General features: G+C 46.0%; 1 protein-coding gene across 1 annotated transcript; it reads left to right on the top strand.

Annotated features, from left to right (window-relative positions):
• On the top strand, positions 1-4,169 carry exoc8 (exocyst complex component 8). Its single transcript, XM_068020210.1, has one exon. The coding sequence runs from the start codon at positions 125-127 to the stop codon at positions 2,306-2,308; it is 2,184 nt and encodes a 727-aa protein (XP_067876311.1). The 5' UTR covers positions 1-124; the 3' UTR covers positions 2,309-4,169.
• Positions 4,170-12,132: the final 7,963 nt, after the last annotated feature.

Raw genomic sequence — 12,132 nt, 5'->3', positions numbered from 1 at the left:
CGCGGGCCGGCTGTCGGTTGGTGGCGCGGGCGGAGGGAGAGGCCTCGGCAGCGACGGTTCAAAACAAAAACTTCGAGGGTGGCGGATCGGCCGCGGCTTAATCACTCCTCCAGCCTCTGCCAGGATGGCGGCGGACGGGGCCTCCAAGCTCCGGCGCCAGCTGGAAGCTTCCCGCTTCGAGCCGGCCCTGTACGTCAAGCAGCTGTCGCAGCAGTCGGACGGCGACCGCGACCTGCAGGAGCACCGGCACAAGATTCAGAGCCTGGCCGATGAGACGGCGCAGAACCTGAAGAAGAACGTCTACAAGAACTACCGGCAGTTCATCGAGACGGCCCGGGAGATCTCGTACCTGGAGAGTGAGATGTACCAGCTCAGCCACATCCTCACCGAGCAGAAGGGCATCATGGACGGCCTGACCCAGATGCTGCTGGCGGCCGACAGGGAACAGCAGCAGCAGCAACAACAACACCAGGGCTCCCGTCAGCTGCAGGTCCCGCTCGGCAGCGGCGGTGGGGCCTCCTCCTCCTCCACCGTCTCCTCCACCACCTCTTCCTGCGAGGCCTTCCTCATCCTGCCCCGGGAGGCCGAGGAGCACAAGCAGCGCACCCTCACCACCTTGCTGGAGAAGGTGGAGGGCTGCCAGGACATCCTGCAGTCCCCCGGCCGCTCCCTGGTCTACAACGGCGACCTGCTCGAGTGCGACGCCGAGAGCGCGGCCCAGGTGCAGAGGGTCCACGCCTTCCTCATGAACGACTGCCTGTTGGTGGCCGCCTGGCTGCCCAGCCGGCGCGGGGCCGTGCGCTACCGCTACAACGCCCTATACCCGCTGGACAGCTTCGCCGTGGTCAACGTCAAGGATAACGGGCCCATGCGCGACATGTTCAAGATCCTCATGTTCCCCGACACGCGGGTCTTCCAGGCCGAGAACGCCAAGGTCAAGAAGGAGTGGCTGGAGATCCTGGACCAGACCAAGAAGAGCAAGGCCCTGACCGAGCGCCTGGAGGTGGAGAAAGAGGAAGCCAAGGCCCTGCTGCTGGTGGCCGAGGAGGAGAAGCAGCAGAGGCCTCTGTCGCCCAAGACTAACCCCTTCGACGAGGTGTCCGACCCTGCCCTGGACTTGGTGGACCTGAGCCTGGAGTGGATTCAGGAGCTGCCCGAGGACCTGGATGTCTGCATCGCTCAGCGGGACTTTGAAGGGGCCGTCGACTTGCTGGACAAGCTGTCTGACTACCTGAGCGGAGCGGCTGGCCAGCCTGGGGTGCGCCAGCTGCGGAGCCGGGTGGAGCAGAGGGTCCGCCGTCTGACTGACGTGCTGGTGTACGAGCTTTCGCCTGGGCGCTCGCTGCGGGGAGGTCCACGGGCCACCCGGCGCGCAGTCTCTCAGCTTATCCGGCTGGGCCAGTCGACCAAGGCCTGTGAGCTCTTCCTGAAGAACCGGGCGGCTGCCGTGCAGACGGCCATCCGCCAGCTGCGCATTGAGGGCGCCACCTTGCTCTACATCCACAAGCTCTGCAACATCTTCTTCACCGGCCTGCTGGACACAGCCAAGGAGTTTGAGATGGATTTCGCCGGCGACAGCGGCTGTTACTCGGCCTTTGTGGTGTGGTCGCGCTCAGCCACCCGGCTGTTCGTGGATGCCTTCAGCAAGCAGGTGTTTGACAGCAAGGAGAGCCTGTCCACCACTGCCGCGTGCGTGGAGGTGGCCAAGGAGCACTGCAACAAGCTCAGCGAGATTGGCCTGGACCTCACCTTCACACTCCAGGCTCTGCTGGTCAAGGACATCAAGGCCGCCCTCCACAGCTACAAGGGCATCATCATGGAGGCCACCAAGCACCGCAACTCAGAGGAGATGTGGAGAAGAATGAACCTGATGACGCCTGAGGCCTTGGTGAAGCTGAAGGAGGAGATGAAGGGCAGTGGCATCGCCAATTTTGATCAGTACACTGGTGATGACTGCTGGGTCAACCTCAGCTACACCATTGTGGCCTTCACAAAGCAGTTGATGGCTTTCTTAGAAGAAGGGCTGAAGCTCTATTTCCCCGAGCTGCACATGGTCCTTTTGGAAAGCCTTCGAGAGATCATCCTGGTGGCCGTGCAGCATGTGGACTACTGCCTACGCTGCGAGCAGGATCCGGAGAAGAAAATCTTCATTCGTGAGAACGTTTCCTTCCTGTACGAGACTGTCCTTCCCGTTGTAGAGAGACGGTTCGAGGAAGGAGTTGGAACGCCAGCAAAACAGCTCCAGGATCTCCGTAATGGATCTCGGATCATTCGTGTCAATCCAGAAAGCACCAATTCGTTTGTGTAATGTACAGAAGCATTTTGTGGATGAATCATTGTTTGCAATCATTCCCTGCACAGTTACACACTTTTTATTAATCTCTTTAACACTAATGCTACATCAACCCTGTTTACTTGGGACTTATCATGAACTTGCTGCATTATCTCATAGCATGAAGATTAATGTTCTCTGTTCAATGTAAGCTGCCATATTCAATATCACCTACCCTGTATAGACTATTTTGTTTTTGTATCCTGTTATATTCCACTAGTAAAGGCAGTTTGTGGCAATAATGGTATTTACTTAAATTCCAAACCTTTGTGCAAACAAATTGAACACGTGAATTGAATGTTTGGTAGTGTGTGATTCAATAATGAACAAATCGTTCAACGGTATAGGATCTGGTTCTGCTTGTGTTTAAATCCCTCCCTGACCTTGCCTCTCCCTATCTCCTCCAACCTTCCAAGAACTTTGCAGTGCTGTCACTCTGCCCTCCTGCGTTCCCCAGCTCCCTTCACTCCACCATTGGTGGGCATGTCATCAGCTATTTAGGCCATAGACTTTGGAATTCCCTCAGTAATCCTCTCCGCCTCTCTCTCCTCCATTTAAAACCAGCTGTTTGACCAAGCTTTTAGTCGCCCTCCTAATATCATCTTTTATAGGCTCTGTATCCATTTTTGACTGATTACGCTTCTGTTGCCATGGGATGTTTTACTATCTTAAAGGCACAATGGAAATGCAAGCTACTTAGGATGTGTTTACATCACAGCTGAATGGTATGTGCAAGACTGTTTGCACCAATGCTACAGTCCAGTCACAGTGTAAATTTGTCCAAAAACAATTCCTTTAATATTGCATTGTCAAAGAAAATCCCTATTTTTGCCCCATAATCATCTGACACACTACAGTGGAAACGTAAATGCAGTCTAAAATCCAGAGTTATGGCCTAACTGGAGAAAGTGAGGAATTGCTGGAGGGGCGAGTTGAGTCCGATTTCACTCTGGATTTACAATCAGATGCTTGTGGGTTCAAGTCCGGCTCCAGTGTCTTGAGCACGTCCTCTAGACTGTCACTCCAGATTGCTTCACTGTCCGAGGTGCCATCACACAGATGAGACATTAAATTGAGGGCCTGTTGCCCGCTCAGGTGGATGTTAAAGTTCACATGGCACTATTCAACGAAGAGTAGGGGAGTTCTCCCAGTTGCCAATATTTATCCCTCAACTGTCATTACTGAAACAGATTATCTGATCATTTATCACATTGCTATATGTGGGACCTTGCTGTGTACAAATGGGCTGTAATGCCCTTTGGGATATCCTGATATGGATGTTTTCTCTTTTTACACGAGTGTAGAGGCGGTACAAAGTAAGAACTTTGAACCAGTAGTGTGAAAATACTCTAATCCTCTGACTGTTCACCATAACAGATATGGTTAGGCCCCAGTGAACCAAGTTCACACATTATGTGGTGTTTGCACTTTCACTTTGGCATTTCTGTAAAGGCCATGAGGCTCCCTGTTCTGTAATCTGAGTTCTGTTTTGAGGGTTTATATGTGTGAAAAAATTGCTGGGACCGTTGCAAGGTTTGTTACAGGTTATGGACGAAATTCGGGGAATAATAAAAGTTAAATGTAAGTTGAATGGGGGAAATGTATAGTGCACAGTTAAGAAAAGTTGTGTGCAAATGTTCAGTGTTCATTCTCGGTGTGTGTATTCAACTAGTGCTGTTTAGCTGATCAGAATGCAGGACAGACAAATTGTTTTTGCATTTGAAATGCAAATCGAGCTTTTTTTTTTAAAAGGTTTTGTTCGGAGAATAATGGAACAATTAAAGGCTGTAACTCTTTAAATCCTGGGGAAATAAATCTTTTTTGTTAAAAACTAAAATTGGAGTCCAAACTATATTTGAGTTTCATAGAATTACGAAATGTTGCAGCACAACCCTTTAAGTCTGCACTGGTGTATTCTTCACATCAACCGCCAAGTCTGATCCCACCGTACTGACCATATCCTATTTATTTATTTATAGAAACAGCACTGAAACAGGCCCTTCGGCCCATCAAGTCTGTGCCGACCAACAACTACCCCTTTATACTAATCCTACATTAACCCCATATTCCCATATTTTTCAGGCGACCAGTCCCCTTCTAAAAGACTACTTTGGCAATTTGTGACACAGAATTTCATGTTCAATTACCAATGTAAATTTTTTCCTAATCTCTGATTTTAATAGTTTCTTTTTATTTCTGTATATGCTTAATATGTTGGTTCTGGCTGCTGATGGCAACTTGCAGCCCATTGAATAAGCAGTTGCAGGTTGCTGGGTTCTTTATTAGATGTGATGACTTGAAAGGTTTGAGCCACTGTTCATGTTTGTTTAGTTTGGATGTGCTGACTACAAAAATGTGTTTTTGTTCTTGGATTGAGCGCCCATAGTGTGTAATGAAAGCTTTGTGCTATCTTAGATCTGTTGTATATTCGGTTAGTGTATTGATGTGGATCCAGTGAGGCCATGATCTTTCACTTGCAGAAGGTCTATAGTTGCAGCCTAAATCCAGAATCAGAAATCATCGGAATGAAGTGCTTCTCTCTACCATTCTTTAAGGCTCCTTAAAATCTACCTCTTTAACCAACTTTTTGATAACCTGTCCCAGTACCACCTCATAAGGCTTGGTGTCAAATCTATGTCTGATAATGCTCCTGTGAAGCACCTTGGTGAGATTTTACTATGTCAAAGGTGCTATTTGAAGGATATTTGTTGTTGGATAGAAGGAGTCTGATTGAATGTTGACCCTGTATTTACATTACATAAGTCCATGCCAAAATAAAAAATGTCCATTTTTAAAATTTCTGTACATATCCATCTGCTGGCATCCAGACCACTGAGTGTTTTGATGTCTCTTTATTAGATTGTTTCAAGCTTGACTGTTCACAAAATAGCAAATATTTGCATTCAACTTTAAGGAAAAGTAAGGGCCCATTTTCGGTTTAAGAGCTGCTGCCATTGATTCTGACTAGATGTAATGCTAAGTGTTTTCAGTTTTTAAAAAAATACATTTTTTATATTACCCATGGTAAAATGTAACCAAGAGAATGTCATTACCTTTATGTGTTTGTGATGCACAGATTGGAGAAATATTTCTATAAAAAATAAAAATTAAAAATACACTTCAGAAAACAAAAGAAGGAAGACTTGCAAATTCAAGTGCCGCTCATGACCTCAGAACATCCCAAAGTGCTGTAAGTACTTTTGAAGTGTAATAATTGTTGTAATGTAGGAAATGTGACAGCTAATTTGCACACTGCAAGGTCCCACAGACAGCAACGTGATAATAGCCAGTTAGTCTGTTTTGGTGACATTGGCTGTGGGATAAATGTTGGCCAGGACCCCGGGGAGAACTCCCCTGCTCTTCTTTGGTATCTTTTACATCTTCCTGAGATGGCAGATGGGGCCTTGGTATAATGACTCATTTGAAAAACAGTGCAACAATCTTTCAGTACTGCACTGGGAGTGTCCATCAACAATTTGTCCTCAAGTCTAGTGTGGAACTTGAACCCACAGTCTTCTGACTGGTGTGAGAGCGCTACCACTGAGCCAAGGCTGATACCATGGTGGTGTTGCCTAAAGACTATGCTGTTCACCTATGGAGCTATTTGCTCCTTAATATTTTCACTGAGCTTTAAGCTAAGAACTTAAACTAGTTCTATGCTAACTTGCTTGTTTTTCTCTGCACTTATAATTAGATATGAGAGTTGGTTAACTTAAATCCATGATTAGATGCCATTTTCAAGATGCTGGGTAGGCATCACGTAACCTAAAAGGATATTAAAGGAGAGCCCATTTTATATATTTTTTTAAATGATGCAAGTCAAATACTCCATGACCTGCAGGAATATTACAGACATGACATTGATAATCCACATGCAAGTTATTCAGAAAAGCCTTTTTAGTGGCGATATTTGTAGCCGTGATGTATCTTTTCAAAAAAAATCATTAGTTGCAAAAATCATAGTCTTTTAAATAATAGTACTGTGAATTGTGATGACTGGCTAGAGAGTATGTTGCCAAGTTTGAAAGAACCTTAGTTAGAACAAATTTGGAGGAAATTTCTGTAAGTCCAGTACTGGATGTTTCATAAGCAGTCTGATAATTTAGCAACAGTGGAGGAGTCGAGAGAGCTGTTGGTGAAGTAGAACTGGGTGTTGTCAGCGTAGAAACTAACTGTGTGCTTTTGGATGGCATTGGCAGGGTGCAGCATGTTGATGAGAAATGGAAGGGGGGCCGAGGATAGATTCTTGGGAGATAGAGGTAACAATGTGGGATTTTACAAGTGATGCTCCAGATATGATTAGGTAACTACGAATGGAACTAGGTGAGAGCAGTTGCACCCAGCTGGATGACAGTGGTGAGGTGTTGGTGGATGGTGTGGTCAATCGTGTCAAAGGCTGCAGACAGGTCGAGAAGGGAAAGTTTATCTTTGTCACACTTGCATAGATGTCCTTTGTAGGTAAACTTTCCCTCCTTGTCCTTCTCGACCTGTCTACGGCCTTTGACACGGTTGACTACACCCCCCTCCTCCAACACCTCTCCACTGTCGTCCAGCTGGGTGAGACTTCTCTCACCTGCTTCCATTCTTATCTATCTAATCGTAGCCAAAGAAGCACTTGCAATGGCTTCTCCTTCTGCTCCCGCATCGTTACCCCTGGTGTCCCCCAGTGATCAATCCTTGGTCCCCTCCTATTTCTCATTTACAAGCTGCCTGTTGGCGACATCATCCAAAAGCACAGCGTTAGATTTCGTATCTACGCTGATGGCTCCAGCTCTACCACACTACCATCTCTCTCAACTCCTGTACTGTTGCTAAATTAACTGACATCCAGTGCTGGATGAGCAGAAATTTGCTCCAATTAAATATTGGAAAGACTGAAGCCAGCTTCATCCGAAAGCACAGTGTTAGTTTTCACATGTATGCTGACAACACCCAGTTCTACACCACCACTTCTCTCGACTCCTCCCTGTTAGTTTTCACATGTATGCTGACAACACCCAGTTCTACACCACCACTTCTCTCGACTCCTCCACTGTCTCTAAGTTGTCACGCTGCTTCTTCAATATCCAATATTGATGAGCAGAAATTTCCTCCAATTAAATATTGGGAAGACTGAAGCCATTGTTTTCGGTCCCTGCTCCAAAGTCCATTCCCTAGCTACCAACTCCATCCCTCTCCCTGGCAACAGTCTGAAATTAAGCCAGTCTGTTTGCAACCTTAGTGTCACATTCGACCCCAAGATAAGCTTCGGACCTCATATTTGTGCCATCACTAAGACAGCTTATTTTCATCTCCATAACATCAATCGACTTCACTCCTGGTTCAGCTTATCTTCTGCTGAAACCCTCAGTCATGCCTTCATTACCTCTAGACTTGACTATTCCAACGCAGTCCTGGCTGGTTTTCCACATTCTATCCTCCGTAAACTCTGCTGCCAGTGTCTTAACTTGCACTAAGTCCTGTTCCCCATCACCCCTGTGCTCACTGACCTACATTGGCTCCCGGTCAAGCAACACCTTGATTTAAAAATTCTTATCCTTGTTTTCAAATCCCTCCCTATCTCTGTAATCTCCTCCAGCTCACAACCCTCCCAAAATATCTGCACTCCTCTAATTCTGACCTCTCCGACTTTAATAATTCTTGGTTGTCGTGCCTTCAGTTGTCTAGGCCCTAAGCTTTGGAATATCCTCCCTACACTTCTCCACCTGGCTCTCCTCCTTTAAGACATTCCTTAAATACTACCTCTTTGACCAAGCCTTTGCTCATCTGACCGAATATCTCATTATGTCACTTGTTATATTTTGTTTTATAATACTTCTGTGAAGCAGCTTAGGACAATTCATTATGTTAAAGGTGCTAAAGAAATATAAGTTGTTGCTGCATTTACTTACAAAATATCTAATCGCATTTCAAAAGTAATCCATTGGTTCAAAGATACTTCAGGCTGTCTTGAGGATATTTTGGGTGCAAAGCATACCAATTTGGCAGACCTGCTCCCAATCTGCATCATCTTTGGTCCCACTGCTAAATTCATGCCTTTTTCTAACCACATATCCACTGCATCACCAAAACCATCTACTTCCACCAGCACAGCATCTGACTCTGCCTTTGCCTCAGTTCATCTGCTGCTGAAATCCTCATCCATGCCTTTATTGCCTCTGGACTTGATTTATTCCAGTGCAGTGCTGGCTGACCTTCTATCTTCCAGCCTACGTAAATATAAACTCATCCAAAACTTTGTTGCCAATGTCCTAACTTGCACTAAGTCCATTCACCTATCATCCCAGTGTTCGCTGATCTATGTTGGCTCCTGATCTGGCAACGCCTTAGTTTTAAGATTTTCATTCTTGTTTTCAAATACCTCCATTGTTTCGCCCTCCCTATCCCTGTAGCTCTACAATTCACTGAGATATCAACACTTTCAATTCTGGTCTGTTGCACATCCCTGATTTTAAATGCTACACCATTGGCGGCCATGCCTTCGGCTGACCAGGCCAAACCATAGAATTCCCTCCCTAAACTTCTCTGCCTTTCTTTCTTTCTTTAAGATGCTCCTTAAAATCTATCTGTGTCCAAGCTTTTGACCATCAGTCCTGATATCTTCTTAACTGGTTTGGTCAAAAATGTTGTTTGAAAATGCTTTTGTGAAGCACTTTGGGGTCCTTTACTACATTTACTACATATAACTGAAAGTTGTTGTTGAAGAGCTCCGTTCAGAAATTAGTTGCCAATGGGCAGGCCATGAGTTGGAGCTGCCCCCACTCAGGCTTCTTTCAGCAGCTGCCAACTAAAGGGATTTTATTTTTATTAAACAAAAAAGCACATATTCCTGTGGAGGCAGGAGTGTGTCTTCACCTGAGGAAGTGTGATCCATTTCAGTAGTTTGCATCAAATATGTTGTTGAGACCCAAGGTCTCATTTCCATTGATCCGTTGGTTTAGGCGCTGGCTGGTCTTACAATGTTGAGTTTGGGTCTAAAAGCTGACTCACACCAGAATAAACCCGAATAAAGCACCATTTATACATTGTGTATAATTTATATATATATATATATATTTAGATAGGTGTGACATGCTCACTTTTGATACTTGGAAAGTAGTTGAATTTTCTGTCACTTGACAGACAACTGTATGCAATTACAGTACCATGTCAGTACAGCATACGTGCTTTCAGCTTTTCTTCAGGTTTCTCAACACAACAGGTGTATCGGTGACAGGTGAGTCTTCCTGGATAAATGGTAGGAAATAGTGTGTAGCTTCTCACCCCAAATGATGCAGCTCGCGCACTCACAATTCAATCCATTTCCAAACATTTAATTCTGCCCTCATGGGCTAGGACTGACTATTGAAACATTTGAATATCTTGCATCTTACATTTACTTTGAAGACAGGGCTGTCCATCAAGTGTGATGAAAGGAACAATCATTGGAAGAATTTAAGCTTTTTTTAAAATTCATTCATGGGATATGGGTGTCACTGGCGAGGCCAGCATTTATTGCCCATCCCTAATTGTCCTTGAGGTGGTGGTGGTGAGCTGCCTTCTTGAACTGCTGCAGTCCATGTGAGGTAGGTACACCCACAGTGCTGTTAGGAAGGGAGTTCCAGGATTTTGACCCAGCGACAGTGAAGGAACGGCGATATAGTTCCAAGTCAGGATGGTGTGTGACTTGGACGGGAGCTTGCAGGTGGTGATTTTCCCATGCATCCTCATTGGCTACAGATGAGGTCCCAGAGGACTGGAGAACAGCCAATGTTGTTGCTTTGTTTAAGAAGGGTCGCAAGGATAATCCAGGAAATTATAGGCCGGTGAGCCTTACGTCAGTGGTAGAGAAATTATTAGAGAGGATTCTTCGGATCAGGATTTACTCCCATTTGGAAACAAACAAACTTATTCGCGAGAGGCAGCATGGTTTTGTGAAGGGGAGGTCGTGTCTCACTAACTTGAGTTTTTTGAGGAAGTGACAAAGGTGATTGATGAAGGAAGGGCAGTGGATGTTATCTACATGGACTTCAGTAAAGCCTTTGACAAGGTCCCTCATGGCAGACTGGTACAAAAGATGAAGTCACACGGGATCAGAGGTGAGCTGGCAAGATGGGTACAGAACTGGCTCTGTCATAGAAGATAGAGGGTAGCAGTGGAAGGGTGCTTTTCTGAATGGAGGGATGTGAATGGTGGTGTTCCGCAGGGATCAGTGCTGGGACCTTTGCTCTTTGTAGTATATATAAATGATTTGGAGGAAAATGTAGCTGGTGTGATTAGTAAGTTTGCGGACGACACAAGGGTTGGTGGAGTTGTGGATACTGATGAGGTTTGTCAGAGAATACAGCAGGATATAGATTGGTTGGAGACTTGGGCGGAGAAATGGCAGATGGAGTTTAATCCGGACAAATGTGAGATAATGAATTTTGGAAGGTCTAATGCAGGTAGGAGGTATACAGTAAATGGCAGAACCCTTAGGAGTATTGACAGGCAGAGAGATCTGGGCGTACAGGTTCACAGGTCACAAAGTGGCAACGCAGGTGGATAAGGTAGTCAAGAAGGCATATGGCATGCTCGCCTTCATCGGTCCGGGCATAGAGTATAAAAATTGGCAAGTCGTGCTGCAGCTGTACAGAACTTTAGTTAGGCCACACTTAGAATATTGCGTGCAATTCTGGTTGCCACACTACCAGAAGGACGTGGAGGCTTTGGAGAGGGTACAGAGGAGGTTTACCAGGATGTTGCCGTGTCAGAGTGTCAGAGAGTGTCAGAGGGTGATAGAGAATGTCTGGAGTCCCGGAGAGTCCCAGAGAGTGATTGTGAGTGATTGTGAGTGATTGTGAGTGATTGTGAGTGTGTGTCAGAGAGTGTCAGAGAGTGTCAGAGAGTGATAGTGAGAGTCAGAGACTGTCAGAGAGTGTCAGAGAGTGATAGTGAGAGTCAGAGAGTGATAGTGAGAGTCAGAGAGTGATAGTGAGAGTCAGAGAGTGATAGTGAGAGTCAGAGAGTGATAGTGAGAGTCAGAGAGTGTCAGAGAGTGAGAGTCAGAGAGTGATAGTGAGAGTCAGAGAGTGATAGTGAGAGTCAGAGAGTGATAGTGAGAGTCAGAGAGTGATAGTGAGAGTCAGAGAGTGATAGTGAGAGTCACAGAGTGATAGTGAGAGTCACAGAGTGATAGTGAGAGTCACAGAGTGATAGTGAGAGTCAGAGAGTGTCAGAGAGTGTCAGAGAGTGATAGTGAGTGTCAGAGAGTGATAGTGAGTGTCAGAGAGTGATAGTGAGTGTCAGAGAGTGTCAGAGAGTGTCAGAGAGTGTCAGAGAGTGTCAGAGAGTGTCAGAGAGTGATAGTGAGTGTCAGAGAGTGATAGTGAGTGTCAGAGAGTGATAGTGAGTGATAGTGAGTGATAGTGAGTGATAGTGAGTGTCAGAGAGTGTCAGAGAGTGATAGTGCGTGTCAGAGAGTGATAGTGCGTGTCAGAGAGTGATAGTGAGTGTCAGAGAGTGATAGTGAGTGTCAGAGAGTGATAGTGAGTGTCAGAGAGTGTCAGAGAGTGTCAGAGAGTGATAGTGAGTGTCAGAGAGTGTCAGAGAGTGTCAGAGAGTGTCAGAGAGTGATAGTGAGTGTCAGAGAGTGATAGTGAGTGTCAGAGAGTGTCAGAGAGTGTCAGAGAGTGTCAGAGAGTGTCAGAGAGTGTCAGAGAGTGTCAGAGAGTGTCAGAGAGTGATAGTGAGTGTCAGAGAGTGTCAGAGAGTGTCAGAGAGTGTCAGAGAGTGTCAGAGAGTGTCAGAGAGTGATAGTGAGTGTCAGAGAGTGATAGTGA

This window comes from Heterodontus francisci, chromosome 3 (genome assembly GCF_036365525.1).
Source record: "Heterodontus francisci isolate sHetFra1 chromosome 3, sHetFra1.hap1, whole genome shotgun sequence".
NCBI classification, from domain to species: Eukaryota; Metazoa; Chordata; class Chondrichthyes; order Heterodontiformes; family Heterodontidae; genus Heterodontus; species Heterodontus francisci.
The sequence above is the reverse complement of the archived record's forward strand: the minus strand, read 5'-3'. Positions and strand labels throughout refer to the sequence as shown.